Source organism: Strix uralensis, chromosome 5 (assembly GCF_047716275.1).
Source record: "Strix uralensis isolate ZFMK-TIS-50842 chromosome 5, bStrUra1, whole genome shotgun sequence".
Classification (NCBI taxonomy): domain Eukaryota; kingdom Metazoa; phylum Chordata; class Aves; order Strigiformes; family Strigidae; genus Strix; species Strix uralensis.
In genome coordinates this window covers 21,033,246-21,060,218 of record NC_133976.1, presented here as the reverse complement: position 1 = coordinate 21,060,218, position 26,973 = coordinate 21,033,246, and the positions used below count along the sequence as shown (strand labels likewise).

The 26,973-nt window shown below is 35.9% G+C and overlaps 1 protein-coding gene across 4 annotated transcripts in view; it reads left to right on the top strand.

Moving 5' to 3' along the window:
- BRD1 (bromodomain containing 1) overlaps nucleotides 1-23,056 on the top strand; it is a 63,356-nt gene extending 40,300 nt beyond the window's left edge. For 3 of the 4 annotated variants that reach the window (XM_074870065.1, XM_074870063.1, XM_074870064.1), the window contains exons 9-13: nucleotides 10,285-10,420; nucleotides 11,667-11,794; nucleotides 15,750-15,859; nucleotides 18,233-18,387; nucleotides 21,155-23,056. In XM_074870065.1, the coding sequence (XP_074726166.1) occupies nucleotides 10,285-10,420; nucleotides 11,667-11,794; nucleotides 15,750-15,859; nucleotides 18,233-18,387; nucleotides 21,155-21,338 (713 nt within the window). In that variant the 3' untranslated portion in view covers nucleotides 21,339-23,056. Of the gene's footprint in view, nucleotides 1-5,379; nucleotides 5,637-10,284; nucleotides 10,421-11,666; nucleotides 11,795-15,749; nucleotides 15,860-18,232; nucleotides 18,388-21,154 lie in introns of those variants that run through there. The other variant, XR_012629145.1, reaches the window with a different exon arrangement.
- The last annotated feature ends 3,917 nt before the right edge of the window (nucleotides 23,057-26,973 follow it).

Here is a 26,973-nt window from a genome sequence, read left to right as displayed (position 1 = left end):
TAGACAGGAATGATAGTGTATACATATATTAATGAGTAAAATGCAGTAATTTGACTAAATCTACTGAGAGATCCAGAGTCCTTATACTCTCAAAACCGTTCTCTTTGTTTTGTTGTTGTTTTTTTTTCCCTGTATATGCATAGTGATTGTTTCCTGTAAAATCTAATGTGAAATGTAGTTAGTTATTTAAGCACTTAGCCATGTCCAAAAATTTCAGCTGTCTGCCTTCAGGAAGTTTCAAAACATAAAGCTGTATATGCAAACAAAGCATTGGAGATTGTGAAAGCCTAAAAGGATACCCCCTGGCTTGTTATATTTGTCAGTGTAGAGACATGGGGACTACAGGAGCTTGACTGCTGAGTTGTCAGGATAACACTAGGCTGCACGGCAGCCCATAAGTACCAAAAAGTCTGAGAAAGTGAAGTTTGACTAGAACGCTACCAAAATTATTGGGGGGGGGGGGGGGGGGGGTGCTAGTGCATTTTTGCTTGCTTTTGACAAGTTTGTTTATTTGTGCATTTTGGGGGGTTTTCTAGTTGTGTTTTTTTTTGCTTTTAGTGGGGTGATAGGCCACTGGGAAACTTTGACTATCTGCTAAGAAAATAAAGCAAATTATGGAGATAAACTTGAAAAAAACCTGAAAGCTTCATTTCTTTATTTGTATTTGGCCTGCCCAAGCTTTAGACAGGAGTTCTGGCAGCCCTACTAAATTTTTTGCTAATTTAACTTCTGGGAAAATTTTGAGAACTAGGAGAGGATTTTTGTAATACATATGGAATAAAATAAGTGCATAAGGCAGAAGGAGGGGGGAGGAAACTACTTCATACCAGTCAGCAACTGCAGTGACATTTAAGAGAATAAATGTTCCTTTTGGGTTTATTTCATCTAAAGAACTATAGTATTAACCTCCTCACCATTAAAAATCTTGTTTATTTCTTGATTTATATTATTAGAATAAGAGGGAATTTTGAGCAACAGAGTCAAGAATGGTGGGGCTTGATGAACAACTAGATAAATGGGGGTTTTGACCTTCTTCAAGCTTGTGAAGTGTGTGCATGCATAAGTTATAATATGCATTATTATTTTAGAAATGTTTCTTGGGTCTTAAACCTGTTAATTTCTTTGAAAGTACTATCATTTGGGGTTTTTTAAGATATTAATTATTAGCACCCAACTTAAAATTGCTGTGTTTTCTAAGATCAGTATAACTGAATCTTCTGTAACAATCAAATAATATTTCTAGAGTCCCTTCTGTTTTTCATGATGCTATAGGAATTGTGGAGCCTTTTACTGTATTCTGGGATTTGATTTTTTTTTTTTTTTTTTTTTTTTTTTTTTTTGAATGCTTAGCTCATTTCTTGGCCCAGGTTTGGGTTTCTAAAAAATAAAATGTCATAGTCCCTTATGTGCTTCATCTGTGGCATTTAACACTAATTTTTCTGTGGGGGGCAGATGGTAAAAGAGAACTGTGGGATTTATTGACAGTATTAAAAAAAAAGATAGAATTAAGAGATCCACACTATGGTTATAAATTAAGAACACACTTCCCATGGTGTTGGGACTGAGTATTGATGGCCTGCCTTCAAATTCACAGGCTTAGATATTATGAAGATATTATGTACCTTGTATCAGGTACCTAAAGTACCAGAGTTGATCATATCACCATTATTTTTTACCTGTTTGGAACATCATAGAATAGGTTGGGTTGGAATGGACCTTGAAAGGTCATCTAGTTCCAACCCCCACATACTTGCCTACAGGTCTGATTTAAGAGACCATAAAAAAGAGATCATAAAAATGAATCCAGTGACTCCAACGCTAACTTTGGGCACTGAACATGGCAGTCAAAAATATGGGTGACTTAGGGTTCATTCTACTGTGCGCGGAGAGAGAGAGGGAGACAGGTCCCGTGGTATGACTGACTGCAAGATGAATATGTCTCAGAAAAGGTTTGTGTGTGGTTACGTTTTCTTTTTTTTGTAGTTACATGCATAGAGGGAGGTCCTCCATAAAGAGTATCTATGGTAGTACGTACTCTTTCATTGTATCATACATGCAGTCCAATATTTTGGGACATTTTAATTGATAGCTCTGTGTTTCCCATTGTAGTAACCAGACATAGTTTCTTCGGTGTGCGTAGAGGAAGTATGCACATTAAGAAGCTATCCCATACAAAGAAACATGTATTACTCAAGAATAGGTAAAATACTTGGAACGAGGTTGCTTTTATTTTATTGGTACCAAAACAGTGTTCATTGGTCATGCTGCCACTTGGATTTCGTCAGGCCATGCTATCCTAACATGGTAACGCTCCCCCCACTTCCATTTTCCTTTCTCTCCTCCCTCCTTTTTTTTTCCTCTTCCTTTACGTTTACTTTTTCTCCTCCCTCCAAAGCTGTAATAATGCTGTCACTCAGAAATTACTTTCTAACAACATGTCATTGGAAAAAAATGGAGACAAAAGCAGATGTTAAGAGCTAACCTTCAGCCAATAAAAATGGCTAAGTACTCCTGCGTTCTATAAAAATTTCTTTTTTAACATAAAAGTATTTTAGGTCTGAGGGACAAAAAAACATACTGTAGATTCATCTGATTTAGGTAAAAAGATGTGAATATGCAGGTCAGCCTTATTTTTGTTCATTGTGTTCAGTGCTGCCTAAAACCAGCAAAGCTGGGTTGGTGTTAAATAGCCCTTGATTATCTTCACTTGATGACACTTCAAGCACTGTTAGGTTGACTCTATTGAGCAGTGAAATATCTTGTCTGCAGCTCCTTTCGTTGAAGGCAGGAAGACAATTTTAGGGTTGCAAACACTGTTAATTTTTTGTTAGGCTTGAATAAATTTTTAGTGTGATGTTATGGTCTCTAAAAGGGTTCAGATTGTGCACTTCAAAGACAGTGCAAGCTATTGTAGAAGGAGGCTGTCCCATGCCTTTAGTAAGCACCGAATCTTTTACACTGAATCACTTGAGGTTTTCATCTCCCTGTGTGAAATACCTCTCAGGGTACAAAAGGCCTGGAAAATTAGGTCCAAAAATGCAGCTGTGTACCTTAATGAAGTAACTGGCTAATTCAGGGACTTGCAGTCTACTGTGTTGTCCTGTATGTCATCTCAGGAGTGGCAGATCTCTGGTAAACATTTTTGCTTTCATCTTTCTTTCAGGTGGCAACTTCAGTTTCTGTTCTCTGTCCTAGAATGAGGCGCAAATTAAGAACTGTTTTTTCTAAACAGCTGTAAATGGCTTATGGTAAATTATTTGTTTCCTTTTTAATAGAGTAGGATTGCTGGACATGCTTACCTAAGCAAGTTCTGAAGTTCACCTGTCTGTCTGTTTCCTTTGGATACCATGCCCAGCAATTGTGTTCTCACAATGACAGGGGAAACATTTACTTTCAAAGAAGAAGAAGAAGGTGTTGTTGGTAAAAGCTCAGTGTAAAATCCTTTAGACAGTAATTTAAGAAAAAGAAGCTAGTTCTGTTTAGGAAGTGGAATAGCCTGCCTTTGTAGGTCCTGCTGGGCTGCTCTGAAAGACTGCTGGGCACTAGGTTTTTGATGCAATGTATCGATAGATAATTATCATGCTTTTTCATTATATAAGTTGAGAACAAAAATAATCGGTTTTGATTTAAGTTATTAATAACTTAAATTTTCTTTTCTTTAAATTTATATCAGGATTTGGTAGGTGAGAAAATAGAAGTCTTCAAATGGAAAACGTGTAAGGAAGTATTTTTTCTAAAGGATCTTTACTGTTTGCGTTACTGCATAATTCAGAAAAAATGCTTGGAAAAAAGTATCTGATCTTAAATCCTCATAAGTAGTCTTTGCCAAGATAATTAGAAGTAAATGGTCCTAAATATTACTGATTATATTTCTTGGATCATTATATTTCTTGGATCCTGAATGACATACCGTTGATCTATGTGTGATTCAGGCACTTAAATCTTGTATTTTACAATCATCTGTATGTGGTTTACATGTTACAAACTAGAGCTGACTAAAGAATTCGCTTTGTAAAGTTAATTTTAAATTCTTCAAGTTCTGTGCTTCACTTTTTAATGGCATTTTCTACTATACTACTACTGTCATCAGTCTTTTCTATACTGCTGGAACAGCTGATACTCTAGAAGAAGTCGTAAAATGGGTTTTTTTGAGAACCACTTCTGCTTGTATGCTCTTTTTTTTCTTTTCAGATTTTTCTGGAATGTTTTCAAACTTCTCCACTAGTGTTGCCTCCCACGTGTATATTTTAAAATGTCTTGAACAATCATCCTGCAATAAAGTGATCCTGTTGTTATAATGCACAGAGCAACTGAAAATCCTTATCTTGTGGAAGCTGTAGTTATTAAATGTTGATTAGTTTTCCTTTCTGTTGTGCAATTCAGATTCAGCTGTTCTAGCACTCATCTGATTAGCCAGATACACTTCTTATTCCCAGATTTAAAAGAAAATTAGTAGTTACAGGATGATTTCTTAAGCATTCTTTTGAAATATCAAACTTTGACTATTTGGTGAGCCACCAAACTGTATTCATTATGTGTTACTTAAACCGACGAGATTAAGTTTTTCTGTTTAGGATCTTGAAAGCTGCTGCTGTTTAGCATGTAGGTGCCACGTCATGGGCTTACACTGAGCTTTCTTTGCTATCTTTGGCCATGACCAAATTTTAAGCAAGTTTTAAAAGCTTTGTTTTCAAGGGGACTCTTCACGCCAAACTTCATCATCTTTGTGAGTAACTGGCCCCCGATTTGTCTGCATACTGAAGACTGTTTTAAGAACTGTGAACTTTGATGTGTTCATCTGTGTATCCTGAAAAGAAGCATTGTGTCTAATATTCTTACTGCACTACAGAATTTACTGTTAGAAGTAGACATTATAGGGTTACTCCAAGGTTCACTTTTTAAAAACTTTGTGGATGCCTTCATATTGCTGCAATACGCCCATTTTCAAGGTTTGCGTATTTAAAAATACAGTAACTTCTAATTATTTATTGCTTTAAAGAATTTCTTTATCCTGTCTGTGCATACCTGTATATATAAATCCTCTTAAATTAGGCTCATCCCCCTTCTTACTCTTACTGGAGGGATTTTTAGATAAATTTCAAAACCATGTTCTTGATGCATATCATGCACGTGGAGGTTGTATTCTATGCTTTCAATGATTTGCATATATTTTCTTTTTCAAGAAAGAGGACTGAATCAAAGTGAAACTTTTAGTCTAGTTTTGCCCCTTTTGAAACTTTAGCTGAGTATTAGTGTTAGAATACATGGAACACTTGTATCATTCTCACTGTCTCTTGACACTGCTGTAAGGATGGCTTATTTATTTGAAAGCTCTGTTTCCTTTCAGAGAGACTTAATGGCTTTTTCACTGTCTTCCAGGTTCTCATATTAACTAATATCATGCTGGGTATTTATCTCTTTGGATCCTAATTATTTTCTGTTATCCTCAACATGGAATGGAATTCAATTAAATGATCATTTTGGAACGCAGAAAGACAATTACATTTGAAGTAATTATTTTGGATCATGTTGGAGACACCAGCCATCCTTTAAACAAAAAAAAAAAAGAACACTGTTGGAGGAAGTCTTTGACATATATGAACTATGCTCTTCATTCAATATATTGCCCCATTTCCGTAAGTTATAAAGTTGTACATGTTTTAGTATATGTGACACAAATTGGTCGCAGATTTTTACCAGTCCCAGCTTTCTTGCTCCCAGAACATACTCTGTGAGAGCAGATTAGTTAAGAATGTTCCATTTCCATCCTCTTCCCTTCCCCAAAAAACAGTCTAATCTTCCTTGGAGAAGTAAAGCGTACCAAAAAAAAAGCTTACCTATTTTTGTGCATTTATGTAGTTTTAATAAAAGAGACATTTTTCTTTAATATATATATTTTAATGAGGGCCAATGTCACTGGTGTTGGGTAACTGCACAAGTCGGGACTCGATTAGTCCTTGCTTGGTAAAATGAACTGAAACAGTGTTATATAAGTGCTGGTGCACTGTGTGCAGTCTGTTTTTGAATGCAACCACTTTTGTTAGTGGTTGAAATTATTTAACACTTTTTATTATTTCTTAGCTCTTCAGCTGTAGTTTTAATACAGCACTTCGTCTAACATTTGGTTATGCTTGGTTTTGCATCAAGCTATGCCTAATAAAAGTTTCAGTTGCTTTAGAATAGTTTTATACAAGTTCTGCTTTATTTTTGTTTCAACAGAACCACAAGATGCGATTGCAGTCTGAAATGCACAGTTCTATATTCTGTGGCAGCATTTTGTACATTCATGGAGCATGCTGCTCCTTGGACTATCCTGAGTTCTCTTCCTCTGTCATTTTTTCCAGACTTCTGCTGTCTTTAGGAAGTTACCTTTTCCTGCTTCTATTGATTTGGCATAGGCAACAAGGTTCTAACTTGCTTGATGTAGGTAGTCAGTGAAAGTTTTAATTGCAGTTTAAGAACAGACTGCTACTGTTGAGAAGAAGTTGAAGCTTTCCCTGATAAATACAATTTTCAGTGAGAAACCTGAGAAAAAGTATCAAGCTGATCATCTTTGACTTACTTTTTTCTTCTTAGTTGTTTGTTAGCATTTCTCTATTTTTAAAATGGTTGTGTGGGTTATATGCCATGATTGACGTGAAGTAAACTTTTTATGTAAATTGAAGTCTAAAGCTGAAGATTGGAAATGGCAGTAACCCTGCATTTGAAATTGATAACTGACTTCACTATTAGTGAATTACTTTTTTTTAATGAAAAAAGTTGAGTTCTGCCTCTGAGAGTGGACTGCTTTTTTTGAAGAAAGTTAAGAACAGAAGGAAAATTAAAAGGAATCATTCATTAATGAAGGGGTTTAGTTTGATGTTTGGGATTTTTTTGAGGGGGGTTGTTGTCAATCAACAGTGTTGGTGAGGGGGGTATGTGTAAGAAGTTCAGTACCTGACCTAATAAACTTTTTCTACACAACTGTGGAGAAAGCTCATTTGATCTAATAAAATCATGGGCTTTTGGGAAATGTAAATGGCTCATAGGGGTATGTTGCAAGCTTACCCAGGCTACTACTCCGCAAAAGCAGAATGAGTTAATTCTCCCGTAGTTTTTCTTTATTTGACCTTCTTAGTAATATCTGTTGAGCCAATAAAATGCAAATTCCTTAAAGCAAATTGGGATCTTCTTTAATCTCACTTATTCTAGTAGCTACAGGAGATTGAGTGCTTCTTGATTCATGGGAAAAGGAGTTTTGTAATGATCTAAAAAAACAAATTCCCAGTTATAGCATATAAATATAGTATAACTTTTTTTTTGCACATTAGTGATACCATAAAGCACTGCAATTTTATTGCCTGGATTATTCTGGCATTAACCAGATTATTCTGGTTACAAGGTCACTTGGGAACGGATGCATCTGTGACTAGATATGAGTGTGTTTTGTTTAGAATAAGCATCGAGGTCTTCCATTCTTAAAATAATGCCTATTATAATTTTGAAAAGTGGACTGTATAAACTCTCATGAACTGTGTAAGCTCATCATTCAGGGTTTGATATTCGTTACTCCTGCTGATCGCCTGCACGTTCTTTGTTTTTCATGCTTCCACAAGCAAGAGAGAAATGTGTCTGAGAAGCTCTACATTCTTTTGCACTTTAATATTCCTTATTTGTCAGAAAAGGTTTTTTTTTTTTCCCCCACTGTTAGTAACCATTGTACAGATTGAAAAAACTTTGCTTACTGTAATCTTAAAAACCTACATTAGTGAATTAAACGAGTCATTAAATTCGTAATGTAGGTTATGTTTAAACTGGTGTGAGACTGGACTACCACTGCAGAGAGCTGTCTCCATTGCTATAGTTGCATGTTTCTGTTGCATCCCTTGTTTCTCAACATCAGCAATCAGGGAATCACATGGTTGCTTTGCCCAGTACATGGCTGAAAACTAGTTCATTACCATAACCACATATTTCTTGGTACTGGCATGGTGGCAATGAGAAGAAGCCATTGCAAGAGACTGAGAGCACCAAAGTGACCATTTCAGCGGCAGCACAATCATAAACTGATTGAAGCAATCAAAATGTGAAGCTACTCCCTAATTTTGTTTGTCCTGCATATACATACAGAACCAGTGTACGTAGAGATACATACGTAGCCAAGTCATATTTAACATACATATAGTTAAATATTTTATACATACTCTTACAAGAATAAACAGATATTTCCTTCCATTTTCTCAGTCCTTTGGGAACCTGAGCTGTGCTCTGGTTCTGGTAGCAATAATTACTCGATCTGTCTTTAAATTTAAAATTTAATCTGTGATCTAATTTGTTTCTGCTGATAGCTGATTTATATTAGCTAGACAACTCAATGATAACTTGAGTATTGTGTCTCTGGCTTGTAGCAGGATGAAAAAACTGTTTCTACACCTCACTTGAAAAATAGGTCTGACAGGATATCTAAGAATAAAGAACAGTTATTTGCAGAGACCTAAGAGATCTTTTTATCTTTGCAGAATGTTTTTTCAGCTTTTCGTTGCAGATGCTATGTGAAGTGTACTGCAATAGTTTATAGAGGAATTTAAGCTTTCTCATAAAGCATACTCTGTTTTGACAGGTCTTTCAGTATAGTATAGGATTGAATTTCTTAATCTCCAGCTAGTTGTACTCACTTGCTGAGAATGAGAACAAGATTAATCAATAGCACATAGTTTGGTACTTGAACACTCAAGACAATGCTGCCTTTATAATTTCTTTTCTCGGATAGGAAATCAAAGGCAAATATAGGAGTTACAAAATACTCTCTTAAATGAATGTTCTACAATGTCAACTAAATGACAATCAAAGAGAATGCTTATCTGTAAGTCTTTCAGACCATTGAATAAATTATTCTTTTTGTCTTAAAAATCTAAAATTTTGTTGATAATCCAAATGGAAGGTCTCCTGGGTGTGGAGGGGGAAATCCCGTAAATCACTGTGTGGAAATGCCTTGAAATATGACTGAATTGTACAACTTGCTAAGCTGAAGTTCCTTTGTTGTCAGCCTTCTTTGCATAGGTCCTTGTAGCAAACAGACTGGAAGAATTAGAAATTAATAAAGGGAGTAATTGTCTTGTAGTAGAACGCTCTATGGAGAGGCACGTGAAGTTACATAAGCTTATTTGACTATGCCTGAATGAACAAAGATCATGATGACCTTTAAGACTGATAATAGGACAGCTGGGATGAGTAGCTCTTTCTTGCATTGTGAGAAGCGTGCTGGTCATATGCCTTAAGTAAAAACGATAACCTATTGTAAGGAAATAGGTGTCCTTAGAATTGAATTTGTGTTAACATTTTGTTCTCTTTGCAGTCTGCAGCTTGCAGTAGCTGATTGTAGGCTAGTGCCATTGACTTTAGCCAGTTCATTTCCGTTTATACTCTTGAGTCTGTGTTGGATTCTTTCTTTTTTAGTGTATTTCCACATACTCACACCCCCCTTTGCGAAAGTCTTCAGAAGGCTATCTTAAACATCTTAATTTGTCTCTTTAATCAAATATGGAACTGTACTGTTTGTGAATTACCAAATCCAGAGCAGGATTGGTGGCAGCCCATCAAATTGGTAGCTTGTAATATAAAAGCCTTTTTTACGTTTTTCAGTACAATTACGAAATTAAAATACAGTATCCTTGGATGTACATAAACTTGTGCCAGGGGAAGGATAGTCAAAAATAGTAATGTGTATATTATTGATTGTTGGTCACAGAAAACACACATGATAGTCAGCTGAATTTACTAAGATGGAAAAACTTCAAGGAAGAACTAGAAAGCATCAGGAGGGAATCCCTACCACTCTTTACTTCCAGTGTTTGAAAAGGATTTTCAGTATTTCTTGACTTAGGGTTGTAACATTTTATTCAAATGAGTCTTGTGTTGACTTGGTAAAACCGCCTGGCTTGTAACGTTATTTTTTGTTTCTTGTTTTTTCTGCCCAGCTTCTGCAGCCTGCCTGTCTTAATAGTTGGAAACATTACAAAAACTGATTTGATATTCCATTTTGCATTTCCCATATTATAATCTTCACTTTTTTTTAATGTTACCTAAATACCTATCCTACCTTAAAATCTGGACTACAGGAACTTCCTATTTATAATACTGTGTTCTGAAATGAAATACTTTTTTAATGTTCATGTTCTTTCTTTTTCATCACATCAAAATACTTGAAGTACAGAACAATAAATACAGTGTGTGATTACAAAAAGTTGTTAATGCAAATGGTGTGGTTTCCAGTTTGACACAGTTTATTTTTGTGTTATGTTGTAGGTCTGTCAAACGGTTTTGGAGATGGAAGTAATGAGAGAGCATTAGATGATACTCCAGGAAGAAAAGTTGAACCTCGTCGCCGCTGTGCATCAGAATCTAGTATTTCATCTAGTAACAGTCTTTTGTGTAACTCAAGGTAAAACTGTAAATCTGAAATACAAATTTGAGACTGAGACCAACATCAGAGGATTGCATAAATTTTAGAAAAAATAGTGCTTTTCAGTTTTCTCAGTTGTGTGTCAAATCTGAGACACCTTTCAGGATTGCTAGTATCCTTTTGTTGAATTTGGCTTATTGCAGATCTGGGCAGTTGCACTTTATACTTGACTATGCTTCTCTTGCTTTGTATAGATACATGTACGTATTTGTGCATATCGTATCTTGTTTTAATTACCTTCCTAATCCTGAACACTAAAAATGGTGTGTTTATTTTGGTGAGAGGAGGAGAGAAGCAATTTCCAAAGCAGACTCTTGTACGTAGGGAAGGTAAATTAACTAGCTGTGGAACTGTAGATGGTCAGTCCGTGATTTGGATTACTGGCTAGTTACTGCGGTGATAATAGTACTTGTATACCAACTATTGACTTTCTCTTTATGAACTCTGTTGTTAAAGATAGGACTGTCAGAATGGTCACCTCTGTCACCAGTGATAAATATTTCTCCATCACCAATGGTGCACATCTTCCAAAAGCACACTAATGTCTGGGTAAAAGGTAGCTGTCTCCAGTCCTGGGCTATGAGGATGGGGCATACAGGAATATAGGGTAAATCTGTTAAAGAAAAAAAAAAAAAGGTATTAAACTGTTTAAGGGAATGGTGTTAATCCACTCATGTCAAACAGGCTTTCAGAAACAAAGAGAATTTAATATCACATCTCTTGTAAATGTGATATATTAAAGATAATAATTGCTGTTCACATTCTGTGATCTCTTAAAGTGTGCAGAGAAAAACAAATCCTATTTTGGCTATAGGCATTCCACAACTGAAAGACTTGAATTTGTAGTGAAAAATGAAAGAGAAAATAATTGTGTTTCCTATGTAGTGGAACTGTTGGAGCAGAGGGAACATTTTTTCATTTGGCCAGTATTCATTGTAAGGTTGGAGACAAGGTACCTTGTCTCATTTGTGCATGTATAACCTGTACAGCAGACAAGGTGCATCTGCATACTGTTTGTCTTCTGCTGATAACCAGGCAATTCTGGGCATGAAAATAATCTGGGTTTTTGGCTTTTATGTTGTTGTTTGTGTTTGTTACATAAAATTTGTTAGAGCTTGCTGCTCTGATTTTACCATGTACTGATGTTTTAAATGCTTTTTCAAAGTCTTGATTTATAGTGAATGTCAATTATCGAGTAATGGTTTTAATACTAATTTTTTCATAGTTTTAGCCTACCGAAGTGTGGTAAAGGTAAACCTGCACTTATACGAAGACACACACTGGAAGACCGAAGTGAATTGATATCATGCATTGAAAATGGAAACTATGCCAAAGCAGCAAGAATTGCAGCTGGTAACTATAAATCGTGTTCTTAAGAATATTGTATAACTATAATTTTGTCCATTTATTTGATAGATTCTAGCATTCTTATTTTTGCTGCTGAAATACATTAAGCATTCTGAAAATGCTGTTGATAGAAACTACTGATTTCTGCTTTGGACTCTTTAAAGACTTTGAAGAGAAAAGGGTAGTGCCTGTTCTTGGTTTTTTGATTAATAATTGGTATTTAAAGTGATCAAGCTACTCTAGTAATACAAGTGAAACTTGGCCTGAAGTACTATTTGTAGTTCTGTCCATCTTTTTGTTTGTTCAGCTTGTTGGTTTAGGGTTTACTCCTCCTATACTGTTCTGCATAAATTTGCTGACATATAAGTAAGACATGGTCTGCTTTGATTAAAGAAAAATTTGGAACTGGAAAGAAGTGGAAATTTGTATGAATGTAAAGGATAGTAAGTTACCAAATCTTAGGGAAATAATTATGTTCTGTTGATATGGTTTCCACCTGTTTCAATATTTTAATTGCATTACAAGATTTAAGTAGGTCATCTTTCCTGCAAGTAGAACTGTGTTTGTTTAATGCAGTGCTCCCACGCTGAAGTTAGGCATCAGCCTTGCAGTGTCTAGCAGGCCTGTCTTTAGTGTCTGACCTTACAACTTTTCTCCCCCTCATCCTGGGTGTTCCTTGTCCAGGACCCTCTCATGTCTTTCTAGCGCTTTTATCTTTGTTTGCCTTAGTCTGTTCTTTTCTCCCCATGTGATCAGTTTTGTTTTTCTTTCTTGCAGCTAATCCGTTTTCAGCTACTGCTTCATTACTCTCAGGTTTAGTATCTTTACTATCTGTATGGTGAACTCTTATACAGGACATAACCTTTTCCATTTGCTTTTCTTACTCTGTCCTTGGATAATCTTGTATTTAACACTTTCCACTTAGGATTCCTGTGCCTGTTTTTTCAGAACTCTCCTTGATCTCTCTTAATTCTCTGTTCTCAGATACATTCTACAGCTGTCTAAGAGTAGGAGCAAATGACATTTAACAGCATTATTTTATATATTACTATATATTCTGTCTAATTTGAGCTCTTTTGTCTGCCTTCTGCACCTTACCTCAGCAGATCAAGAAGAGAAAATAAGTAGGAGTGAAGTGAAAAGTCCTTAACGTTATGTGCATAACTGGAATTTTACCATGTTTTACTTTTATTAGTAAAATTCCAGATTTTACAAAGAAACTTAAATAAAGAGTTGTTCATTCTTGGCAAAATGTCTCTAAACAGTTCTGTTTGACAGAGTATATATGTTTTAGAAACATAGTGCTTATGGTTATGCTGTCTTTAGGTCCAAGGAATATCTTGTTTCTATTTACAAGATGCTGCCTCAGAACCTATGGTATGTTGTACCATTGCACTTAGGATGGGATGCAGTTTTTCATTGATTAATGGATGTAATCATTGTACACTGAAATATGTTAGTTGAAACTCAAGCAATGTTACAATAGTGCTGTTGAAATCACAAAGCCAAGTGTGCAAGTTAGGGCATGCTGTTTTCTGTAATACTGCTGCCACGTTCAGCATTTTTAACTTGTGATGCTGAGGTATGCTTTGGAACCGCGTCCACTCAGTGTACTGGACAAGTTAAGACTATTACAGAAAACTGTGTTCTATGCTGAAATATGAAGATTATATTGAGATATAAATACAGAGGATGAATTAAAGTTTCAAAAGTGATTCAGAATTCTGTCTAACTTCTGGTCCTTCAACTTGCAGACTCAATAGGGTTTTCTTGTCTTTCAAATAGAATTACCTGTATGTAATAGCTTGTTGCCCTTTGTGTGCAAGAGCACTGGAAGATGAATAGACACATGCTATGAGTGGTTTTCATTAATAGCTGCTCTATACAGACAGACACGTGCTGAGGTTTGTAGGCCTTGGATTTCTTTATAGGGACAGGAAGTTACTGCGCCAAAGTGGCAACGTGTTCTTCTGCCTGTCCCTCCTGAACCTTTCCCAGTCCTTTTGCTTGCCTATTTCTTGTTCCCTGATCCAAGATTCTTACTAGCTCTCCTGTTCCCAGGCTCTCTCATGCTTTTTGTCCCAGTTTTCAATTCTTTGTCCAGTCAGTTGATCCACCTTCTTGTCAGATTGCCTGTGTGTATTATACTTGTGTGTGTTAACATGTTTATAAATCTGAAGAATATTAATATGGCTTTTAATGAGAAAGCAAAGAATGTCCTAGAGTGACCTCTCTAAAAAGACATAGAAAGGAACAAATAAACTAGTAAATAGATTTAATAACTGTTTTTCCAAGGTAGTGTAATTCAGTAAGAAATAGTATAAATAAGACAAGTTATTTTCATGGCTTCATGTAATGGAATCCACTAATTAAAGATCTCTGTAAAGCCTGATGGGATTGATGACAGAGATCCCTGTTTTCTTTAGGAGATGTGTTCAAGGTCTTAAAGACACTGGAAAAATCGCATTTATTTCTCTTTCTCCTATGATACCCACACCTATAATAGAACCTATAACCACTTTTATCTTCAAAAACTTCTAACGTCTTTGTCATGTGGTGGCAAACTATTACGAATTATTGCATTTTGATAACTGATGTTACATAGTCGTGAATCTCTAAAGTTAGACTTCCCAATGAAGTATTTTCTTGAAATGCTGATGCCATTATATATTAAAAATAAAATATAATTGAAGGAATTAGCCTATGGCTGAAAATAGACCTAGAGTATATTGTGGAGAATGATTGACTTTTTTGTGTTGTGATCATCTTGAACACTTTTTCCCTGCTATTTCTACCTTACAAAGTCTGAAACCACTTTTTTTCCAGTACTACTTTTGTGATGTTGAGATAGACTATATATCTACATGTCACATTTCATTATAAACAAGCATTGCCCATCATAAGTAGGAGCAGATTGGGAAAAATTGAGGAATAAATTGTATTTTGGCAAGTAGAGAGCTACTTCTATCAAGTATTGCCATACTGCTAAAAAGTGCAAGTGCCACCATTGAACAGTATTTTGGTACCACGTTTCCCTGTACAACAAATGCTGCCTCATCTTTAGATCTTGCGAACTTTCACTACCTTCTTCCTACTTTTTCCACCCCTAATTCCATCTTGAGGGGATAACTTGCTGTCTTCTGCCCATTCTCTTGACTGTCCCTGTGTGTCTAGGGGGCCAACTGCAGTTCTGGTTGACTGAAAGGCTTAAACCTGTCTCATGCTTCAGCCCAGTGCTGAGCAACAGGGAAGAAAACAGAGGATACTGGTAGAAGCAACCAGTAACACAAACTCAGTTTTCTTTTCTGCTGCCTCCTGAGAAGGAAAAGCCCACTATTGCAGCTGTTTCCTTTGAACCCTTTTAGTCTTTTTGAACTTTGCTGCAGGAAAGTGCTGGGCGGAGAGACCAAGAGGGCTGATTAAAAATAAATAGAAATTGAAATGCAGATTAGAATTTATGCGTAAGAATAGAAAGGTATACCAGGCAACCATTTTAAATTATCAGTGCTAATCCTGCTGTGGATATCCAGCACCTTGGAAACATACGATGCAACTTGCATCTTCAAGACCATTGTCTCTTTAATAGTATTGTCATCATAGTTTCAAAAGAAATGGGTTATTTGGAGTGCCATAATTTTATGCTTTCCTTTGAGCTTTTTCAAAGGGAAGGAATTACTAGAATTTGGTAAACATTTCCTTTCTGAGTACTAAGATCTTTTACGATATGCTGTTTCTAGAGGTGTCTAAAAACTTCTTTATCTGTAGGCGTGGATTAAAGTACTAGTATCATTTAAAGAACTGTTATGAACATTACCTGCTTTGTATTGGTACGTGCATGAAAGGTGGTATTGGTATTTGGATTATAATGATCATGAGATATTCGTGAGGAAACAAAGAATTGCAGATTTGTCTGAGGTTTCATTCTTTAACATTTTAATTTTATGTTATTATTTGTTCTTAGAAGTTGGGCATAGCAGTATGTGGATTTCAACTGATGCTGCAACATCTGTTCTTGAGCCTCTAAAAGTAGTATGGGCCAAATGCAGTGGATATCCCTCTTACCCAGCTCTGGTAAGTAAGCTTCCCAGCAGTACACTAGTGATACTCTTTCTGGTCTGAAAATATTGGTGTGTGAATTTAAAGTAATTGATAAATTCCCATTCAGGTTGAGTAACGGTAGATTATTCTGCCTTCTCTACCATGCGTCCAGTTTGTAAAATGATTGCAGTATCAGATGTTGAGACAATAATCTCTACTACCCTACACATCTTTTGAGATGTACAATACCTGTTGTCGTGGTTTAACCCCAGCTGGCAACTAAGCACCACACAGCCTCTCACTCACTCTTCACCAGTGGGATGGGGAAGAGAATCAGAAGGGTAAAAGTGAGAAAACTCTGGGCTGAGATAAAGCCAATTTAACAAGTAAAGCAAAAGCTGCACACACAAGCAAGCAAAACAAGGAATTCATTCCCCACTTCCCATCAGCAGGCAGGTGTTCAGCCATCTCCAGGAAAGCAGCACTCCATCATGCATGGTTACTTGGGAAGACAAGCGCCATCACTCCGAACGTCCCCCCCTTCCTTCTTCCCCCACCTTTATATGCTGAGTGTGACATTATATAGTACGGAATATCCCTTTGGTCAGTTGGGGTCAGCTGTCCCAGCTGTGTCCCCTCCCAGCTTCTTGTGCACCCCCAGCCTACTCGCTGGTGGGGTGGTGTGAGAACCAGAAAAGGCCTTGACTCTGTGTAAGCACTGCTCAGCAGTAACTAAAACATCCCTGTGTTATCAACACTGTTTTCAGCACAAATCCAAAACAGCCTCATACTCGCAACTATGAAGAAAATTAACTCTATCCCAGCCAAAACCAACACACCTGTCTCAGTAGGCTTTGTTTCTGCAACATATATTATTGGTTAAAGGATCAACTGAATAAGCATTTGACAGACATCTTGTTAGTGTTGGAACTATAAGTTATTTTCTTCTGCAAAATGAGTATAAAAATATTGTGATTCTGCAGTTCATTACAGAAACAAAAAACTTGGTAGAGTCAGAATAAATTGAATGATTGTACTGGAAAATTAAAACTGTTGTGCCTGTGTTATTTTAGGATAAATACACACAGTTCTATTTCAGTCTAAGTCTGCAGAGAAAATGTCATTGATAAAGTGTTTGGCTTAAGGCATTTGGGGTTACAGAAACAGTTCATATACTATGGCTTGATTTACATAATAGACTGGACAATCATGACTGTTCTAATATATGTGTGCTGGAGACATCAGGAAATGTAATCATACAGCGTCAAGTTAAAACCTGTGGAGGTGAGATTCAGAGCACTTGAGTTTAAGTGCCTTCAGTGCCTGACTAGAACACCCTTGGGTCAGATGCTGAAAACTTGATGATTTGATTGTCTGTTGAATGGTGTTAGTACTTCAGTGTTAGATTTAAGCTGATCGTGACCAAAGGACTTCTTTTCTGACCAAAGGGCTTGTTTTCTGCCCACTGCTTTATGTCAGCACTGGTGTTTCTCTGAGTGTGTAATGAGTTGATTGAGGAATTAAACCGCACTCAAGAGAAGAAAGTTGTTCTGATTTCTACAAACTCCCCACTGTGTTAGCTTTCTGTTGGTTTAGTTCCTGTAATCAGTTTACTGCGGGTTAAGGTTGGTGCCAGTGTGGATGCTGGAAAACCAACAGGAGTTTGTAGGGTAGGAGATGGGTGGAACAGGGATGGGGTAACAACCCCTCCTTGGTAGAAACTGAGCGCTTGATAATACTGTGATCTGCCTACAAAGGACTTTTTCCATCAGTGTGATTAGTTTAATGTTAGCAGCATTTCCCCCCCTCCCCCAACCTTTGTTTAGAAAGAATTTGTGACTAACTGCATGTTTTGCTGAAAACTGAGTCATTAAATTGGATATGCAAGATGCTTGAAAGTGACTTCTGATTTATTGTTTTCTGTTTGGGTGGTTTTGATTGCTTAGAGGTTTTTTCCCTCCAGATTTTCAGTGTGGAACTTGTATTTTGCAGAAATAAATAGTTATACCTTAACACAGGTTGTTTCTTTAAGGTATCTGAAATTCAAAACCCAAAATTTGAGGCCAGTTACAGCTTTTAGAAACCTTGGTTCAACTTTCTCATTCTGAAACCTGCTTGTCAGTCTGCTGAGTTGTACAAAGTGGAATTCAGATGTGATTTGAAGAACAACTGATGTGGGTGAAAAATGCTCTAGAGGTAGTTGGGTTTTTTCAATTAAAATCTATAGCTGTCCCTCCACTATGCCTATTCAGTTTATGTCAAGAAGTTACGTAAGTGTGTAGCACAAAGCCAGTTTATATGTAGTGGCTGTTTATGATTTTTCCCATTAACTTTATTTGTAATACTTCCTTAAAATAAATGATGTAATTTTAAAAACTGGGAACTGTCCTTTCTTCTGTTTTATAGATTATTGACCCTAAAATGCCTCGTGTTGCTGGTCATCACAACGGTGTTACTATACCAGTGCCACCTCTGGATGTACTGAAAATTGGAGAACAAATGCAGACCAAATCGGATGAGAAACTATTCTTAGTACTATTTTTTGACAATAAAAGAAGTTGGTATGTTGTTGAATGTGTTGTTTGATGCAGTGACCTAAAATTTTAAAAGCCTGTACCTTTAGTCTAGAAAAAAATTGAAACCTCTTTCCATGGATATCTTTCCTATGGAAGTATCAAGTGTAATGTTAAAATTTCATATTTGAGTCTGTTCTTGGACCAAGGCATATCATCACTGAAAGATGCCTTTCTATGGTCAGTTTGGAAGAAAATAATACAAGTCACTAAATAATCTTTTGGGTTAATTTACAAACTGATTTCATTTATTGACCTGAATAAATTGCTTCTTTGGCTAAACAGATTTTTTTAAGATAATAGTCTTTAGTATTTATCTGTATCAGTCTTCATCACTGCTTTCCTAACGACAATACTTTTTTTTTCCCCGCAGTCTGCTCAAGTGCATTTTCTTTAAGTTTTTAACCTCTCTTGTTAAATGCTTTATTAACACTCTCATTTGAAGTTCTTAGCCCTTTCTAAATTTTTTCATGAAACCTTCCCTTTTTCCATTTCTTTCAGTATCAGCAATATGCTGTGTGGAGCCTGAAGGGATAATTCACACAATAAAACATTCTCTTCTGCTTTCACTAGCTCTTTTGATTTGGGTTTTTTTTAGTTAGTTTTTTTGGGGGGATTTATTTTTGTTTGGTTGGATATTTTGCTAGACAGGTATGGAAGCTTTTCATTACCTCTCTTTCTTCCTTTCATCAAATTATGTATTTATTTCCTGTGTTCTTAATCCCTTTAATTTCTGGGTTTCCACATGGGTCAAGCTAGCTTTAAATCTTTTTATATCTCAATTTTATTCTTGAATTTGCTTACACTTTCAGATATCATTTGCCTCTTGAGCTGATCATATGTGATGTCTAGAAATGCTGCCATTCACCTGACTCTCTCTGTCCATGTACACTATCACCTAAATAATTTTTTGCCTGAAATTTAGAACTGATTTGCTTTTCTATCCCCTTAGATCCTTTGGCATAACAACAGTTCTTTGGCTTGCGCTCTCTGTTCTTCAATTCTTTTCTTAATTAATTGGTACTTCTTCATGATCTTCTTTGTTCAGTTGTGCAGTAGTCCATGAGATACTGCATTCTTCTGCCTTTGTTCATAGAGAAAATCCAAATTTAAACATACTCAGTATTTTGTTTCTCATTTTTCTCTTACTGGTATCACAAATGTAATACATACTCTCCCTAGCCACTTTCTTAATTGCTCTGATTGCTTCTTGATCTTGGGAGTCCTCTGCAGCTTAAAACTTTCTGATTTGTTACCATATGCAGGTGGTTCCTAAATCTTGCAAATATTATGCAAAGCTGTCTCTAGGGGTACTCTGCGTAGATGGACAGGAAAGGCTAAATACTTTTCCAGCCCCTTTCCTCCCTTCCCCACTACTTCCCCCCTCCCCCCCCCCCCCCCCCTTCCCTTTTTTGGTAATGGTTTGTTTATCCTGATTATTTTGGTCATTTTGGCACTCATCATTCTAACTCACTTTTGTCTCTTTTACTCCTGAACCCACGTCTGTGATTTTCATTCACTTGCAGGGTATATGTCATCTTAAGTCCATGATACCAGCTTCTATCACCTATGGATTACCTTTTCAAATAGTGATACTTGTTTCTTCTCCTTCGCCCCTTGCATCTGGAGGACTTGGCAAGCTTTCTGTTAAAAATACCTTCTTAAAACTTCCCTCTGATCTGTATTAAAACTGATAATGGTTAGACTGCTGCTTACCATGATGATGTTACTGTTCTTTACTGTTCTGTCTGTATCCTTGTACTGACACTTCTTTTGTTTCAGTGTGTTGTAGTTTAGAATGCTTTAATAAAAAAGAATATTTCAAGAGACAGTTTCGGTAAAAAAAAATAATCTTTGAATAAAATGTTTTATATCAGATTTTACTGTCTGATTTGCAGTTGGTTCAGCTCCAAATGGACTTGCAAACTGAAGTTTTTTAACAGAAGCATGGCTTCTGCCATTTGCAGGGTTGGAATTGCAGACTACAGTAACATACTTTAATAGATATTCATTAGTTTACCTAATTTTTGTCTTCCTTAATACCTGTAATTTAAGTAGACAAGATTAAGATAAACATTTATGGAAATTAATAAATTTACTTTATACTTTTTAATTAAATATTTAGAATGTTTTTAGTTTAACTAGAAGAATGGGGTGTAGAGCTTTATTCGTTAGCACTCCTCTATGCCCAGCAGTTAATGATATTCATGTAGCTTGAAATGGAAAAGTACTCTGAATAATGAGTTAGTGGGACTTCATACTGCAGGGTAGAAGGATGCTAAGCAGGACTTCCTTGACAGTTTGGCTTTCCCCTAAAAATCAAATTGAGATGTCTTAAATGTAAGGCAAAAATTCATCTGCAAATTCCTTGTAATAATGAAAGAATGGAGAGAAACAATACTGTGTCAAGTGAATCTTGAGTCACCTTCATTATTAGTTGCTGCTGCTTGTTCTTAAACTAAACTGCATCAGTATTTCATGCTAATTTTTTTTCAATCGATACTTAATCTTTAAATAAGTGTTACTGAATTGGAATGTATTCTTTGTTTTTGTGGACGAGGCTTTCTTAATATTTCATGTTCTTTAAAATATTTAAGGCAAGTAAGTACTGTCTTAAAGGGAATTTTATCACTTTATTTAAGATGGTAAAGCTGATCTTCTATATGAGAAACACAGTATAGCAGCCCTGACATTTCTGGACAAACGCCTTGATTTTATTCTGTATTTAACATACTTATTTTACACTTTCATACAGGCAGTGGCTTCCCAAATCCAAAATGGTTCCCCTTGGGATAGATGAGACCATAGACAAGTTAAAAATGATGGAAGGACGTAACTCAAGCATACGAAAAGCAGTAAGAATTGCTTTTGATCGTGCTATGAATCACCTGAGTAGAGTCCATGGAGAACCAGTCAGTGACTTCAGTGATATTGACTAACAGAAATTCTACCAAGGCATGAAAAATACCACACAGACTTGAACTGTACTAATGAACCTCTTTGTCTAAAAGAATGTATTGAAGATACAACCCCTTAATTGTTTATTCAGTGGCTGAGTTCTGCAAACTTGAAATAGTTGAGCAATTCTTCTAAATCACCATTGCCATATTGATTAATGATTTTATCGTGTTGTAGTTTGGAGGATTTTCCACTAAACCTGTTAAAATGTCTTGTTCATAGTGTTCATAATTGTACATAAATGTATATTCAACACTTAACTTATTCTGATTTTAGAAGTAGCTCTTTAATTCCTTTTATAATTTTGCTGGGGAGGGAGTTGGTATTTGTTTCCATGCTTTCTACTTTTTTCTTTCTTTCTTTCTTCCTGAGGTTAAATTACCTAAGCACCATCTTCCAGCTTAAGGTGTTTAGTGGATCTTAAAGCCTAATATCAAAATGACATCAAATATATGTTTGCCTAAATCATATACAATATGGTGCTGCTTGTATCATTTCTTCCTTGGTCTGTAGCTTCTGAAAAAGACTTCTGAATGTTTGTGTAAATCGTTGCTCTTTGCACAAAGTACCACATATTTAAGGTTGATGTAAATTTACAATTACAAATATGTATTTTAAGAAAGGAAGTTGCATTATTTTGGAGGGTACTTTGTGAGAAAGACATCAAGAAAAAAGTTATACTATGTACATCACTTGCAAATCACCAAAAACACTCCATTGTTGCCCAAAATAACTTAAGATTGTTTTTGTTTTGAACAAACCTGGCTTAAAGCCTGCAAGCACATTATTTCTTTCAAAACCATATCCCATTTATCTCCCATTGATTTTAATTTTGTTGATATGTGTGCCTCCCTGTGTTTTATTTATTGTAGAAAATGTATTAATTTGCTTTATAATGAAAAATAAAATTGACAAATATATTGATATGCATTTTTATACAGGCACATGAGAAGACAACTTGCTTTGGGAGAAAAATGTATTGGAAATTGTATAAAATAACTCGATGGTTTGTGTGTAATTTGATTTTTGTAACTTGTAATCTTTTGTTTCCGATGAGGGGATTTATGTAACTTTTAATTTAGAACACTTTGGTAGCAATAGAAACTTTGGATACATTTTTGTATGGTACATGTGATGTATATAGAATTAGTACTTTATTTTTATTTTTAAGAAGTAAAGCATTATGTTTGGGCAGGGGGAAGAAGGAGGGTGGGTTTCCAGAACTGCATTTTTATATTAAAAAGAAAAAAAATAAAGTCAAGATATTGATTGTTGTAGCTACTTTATTCCTACCTTCACTGAGATACTGAATTTGTAACAATGAAAATGGCAAGGTATGTTTGCAATGTGATTTATAATGACTCCATTATTTATAAATGCACTGTGTTTGAACTCTTTTTTGCAGTGATATCTTAAATACTGTACCAAGTTATATAATATGAAACACCAAATAATGCATATGAATGCACGAAGTATTTATGCCCAGCTTTTTTATAAAGGATTAGCAAATACAGCAAAACCAATACTTTTGAAATCTTTTTTTAAAACTTCATTGAATAGCATACTTCATTGTTAAACCTGCTTGAATCTTTATTTTAAAGGGACAATTACTTTTTAAATAGTTTTTAATGTTTTTATTCTCTATTGTTTGTAATACCCCCTTAGAAGCTTGAAATAAAATTTCTTTCTCAACTGTTAATTTTGTCCTGAATTTAGCCCCTGAGATTTTGCTGTAGTGCCCATTTTCTTACTCCATGACAGCTGCTACAGAGGCACTAGTTCAAGAACCTGATTGCTTTCTTGCTGTGGCATGAAGTGTCATCCTTACTGAGCCCTCTGCACGGTAGGTATTCTAGCTAGCTAGACTAGCTGAGACCAGTTGCCTTATAATGGACTCTTAATAATTACAGAGATGAGATGGATAAATTCACAAATGATCAAACAAATAGTTTTCTCAGTCTTGACAGGAATCACAGCTTTAGGGGGAGTAGTGATGGCTGGGACCCTGTAAGGACCTTCATTGAAGTGCGCTACTGTGGTATAAAGAGCAGCCACATCATGTAGAAAAATAAAATGAATATTTGATTTTTTGCCTTAAATAGAACTTCTGTGTAATGACCTGAAGGATCTGCCATATAACCATGCTCATCTTTGAAGGGAACGGAGCTTAAGTTGTGCAATATTGAGACAGTAGAACTGCTTGTCATCTGTTAGGGCTGCCTATTAAGAGTCTTCAAAAAAATAGCCTGCGTTAGTTTAAGTCAGACTCATTCCACCAAATATACTCAATTTTGGTGTGTGAAACTGAATAATGATTCATCCTCATTCTGGCAAGCAGAGAAGATGGGTTTTTTTGATCTGTTAGACCTTGGAAAGCTGAAATTGCAGTTACAATAGGTGTTGGAAGATGATAATGTGGTACTTGTATGGTAAGAATTTTGATATCTGTAAAGTATCAAGTCCCAGTAAAAAAAAAAAAAAAAAAAATACAATTGCCAAATGATTTGTGGTGAGGCTTCAACTACTTCTAATGGTAGCAGCATAGGAGGGGGAAAAAAGAGCAGCTTTTTTGAAAACAAAAGCAGAGCATTAATTTCATTATTCTATAACAAATGGTTCAATCACGTCTTTGGTGAAAGCTTTAGTTTGAATGTTACTCAAACTTTGTGGCTTTTATCTTCAGAGACAGCTCCACCAGTTCTTAGAGAAGGTAAATTTTCTGCCTTGATCTTACAGGTGTCTGTGTGCACTTAAGAGAATTCTAAACTCAAAAACTTTCCTGATCAAGAGGAATCTGTTAAGCATCGTGAGGAACCACACTGCATATTCTTTTGGTGAAACTGGCACAAAAGGCTACATTGTTTTCCTTGTGTATATGTGATGGAAACTGTCCCAGGAGTTTCTCCCAGATACTGCCTGAGCGGAGGTTGCAGCAGTGGCTGTGGCTGTTGCCATGCTCTCCTATGCTGAAGTCGAGTATCATCCAGTGGCTCTTCAGAGTGGGTTAAAGTCTAAAATTTCTGAGACTTCTCAGCCTTCAGTGTGACTTGTGTGTTTTTAAGGAATTTCATACCTATTTAGGAAAGGAAGTCCAAGCTCCAAAACTGCTTTATTTCCAAATTCTAGGGCCTAACCAGGTACAGTAGTCAGAGAATAAGTGTATATCAGAATGTGCTTCACTACATTTTAGACCAAGCTCTTCTGTGACACCATAACTGTAACATAATCATAGAGTGAAAATCAGTATTCTAGTGGAGGCAGAAAAAAAGGAACACCACATTGTATCTCACATATTTCTTGGGGAATGTTGTAGCAGTAAATACAGGGTGTAGATTTGCATATTCACTACTCCTTTCTGGTCTGATCATTTCCTGCTAATAAAGTGTGAGAGTCCCAGATCAGAAGCTGAAACTAAGTTAAAATTTGCCTTGTTTTAAAATATGAGAAATCATGTTATAAATATTTAGGGAAAAAATGTGGATAGAGAATTACTGGGGTTTTTTTAAAACGGTTATTTGTTACCAAACTCAGTGATTTCTTTGAACGTTTGTGATTTTGTGTTTCTTACACTAGAGGGAGCAATACACACAGACCATCAACATGCACAAAATAAGTATTTACTATTTTTGAAATACTGCTATTAAAACTTTAAAGCATAACATTACATAAACATAACAAACATAATCGTAAAACATAGAACAACAACTGGATTTTCTGGCTGTCCTACTTAGTGTCTAATTACTAGTGACAGGCAAGTTACTTTTTACACTGTTTTATTTAGCTGTTGGTTTTCTTTTAACAGGTGTACTGTGGGTGCATGCTATAGTGTTAGAAAATGACTCAGAGATGCTTGCTGCGAGTAAGGCAGTGCAAGTCAAACACACAGCAATTGTCAACAAAAATATTCGAGTTTGGACATGAAGGTACAAGTTGAGGCAATTGCTCTGCCCTGCAGGCTGGAAAAGGAAGGTTGTCTTGAGGATATGCACAAGGGAATTAAATAAACGTAGCTCTGACATGTGATCATGTGGGTAAAGGTCATTATCTGTATAAAGAAAACACTTTTTTTTTTTCCCCTATGAGTCTGTAACACAAATACGAAAGTGAGATGTAAATGGAGGAAACATTTACTGTCCACATTCTACTTAACACCTTTTGGTTAGCTTGTTTACATTTTTGCATAATGTCATTCAGTTATGACTTACCTATTTATCAGTTCTTACTTGACAGATTTGTTTCCTCTAAAATTTCTCTCATAAGACAGAAAAAAAGTAAATTCAGGCCAATGAAAGTTTGAAAATATTATTTCAGAACAGCATTAAATTGACAAATAAGCTTTTTTTTAAAACCTTTTTGGAAATTGTTATTTGATGGGAGGGGACTGTAAATTTATTTTTATCTGCCTACTTATTCACCTTTCTTTTATTGCCTGTGTACAGAAACTGCTATCAAATCTCTGCTGGTCAGGGAGGAAAATGCAAGATCTCAGCAGCTGTACGTTAACTGTAAGATTATTCACGATCTTTTTTGTTTGTTTCTGTAGTGTTAAAAATCTTAACACTGCTGTGACTGCAGTCACCCTGTTCTATTTTCTGATAATACTACATGGAGAGAAGGGACAGAATAAGGAATTTTTCTTTTTTAATTTAAATTTAATTATGCTTTAAAATTTTAAATTTTAAAATTAATCCCGGTGATATCAAATATCTTAGAAAACAGTCCTCTGGTCAAACTGCTGCCTTGCTGTCTCTGGCTGTGTTCACAGTTCCTTCAAGATCAGCTCGTTTTTTAGTTCATCTATTTTGATGTCTCCACTTCAACAAGTCAGCACTGCCAGCAAATGAGGGAAGTCTCAGCTTTCTGGGCTAATATGTGGGTGTACAAATAGGTCTGGGGTAATGTGAATAGTTTCCATATCCAGTCTTTGATTGCTTCTCTTTATACAATGAGCATAAATATTCATACTACTTTTCCCATATTTTTGGTCTTGCCTAAGCTGTCTGGAGCCATTCTCCCCTGTGAAGGGCTTCGCTTTGTGAACCCTGGGGAGATCTAACTGTATTCTCTGTTCAACCTCCCTGCCAGCAGCCACAAGTGACAAAAGATTCATTTTAGCCTAAGATGTGTTAGGAGAGCTCACGTGTCTTGTCATCTATGTTCAATTATGCTGTCCTTCACTCCTCCGTGCTTGGCTCTATGAGGATGGGAATTTTCACATTCTTGTATCATAAAACAAAACAGAAAAAGCTTATCTAAATATATGGAAAACGCAAAGGAAAAAGGAAAATCTATGCCTGTCATTTTAATGGGAAAACAGCTGCTAACAGATGATGCAAAGATGATAAAGGATTGGAATTCTTTTGAGTGATTACTTCATTATTCACAGAGTTGCTTTGAGATCAACAGTTCATTTTTTCATACTCCTAGTCCTTGATAAAAAGAAGTTGATAATATTTTCTTTAATTCTTCAGGGCTGTAGGAGCTTGATGCTCATGCTCAAGTAGATGGAGAACTACAAGAAGAACATTAGCAGTTTTTGTCAATAAGTCAATGGGGAGCTATAGGAAAACCAGCAATTTTCATCATGAACTCATTAAGGACTTTGGGACTTTCTAA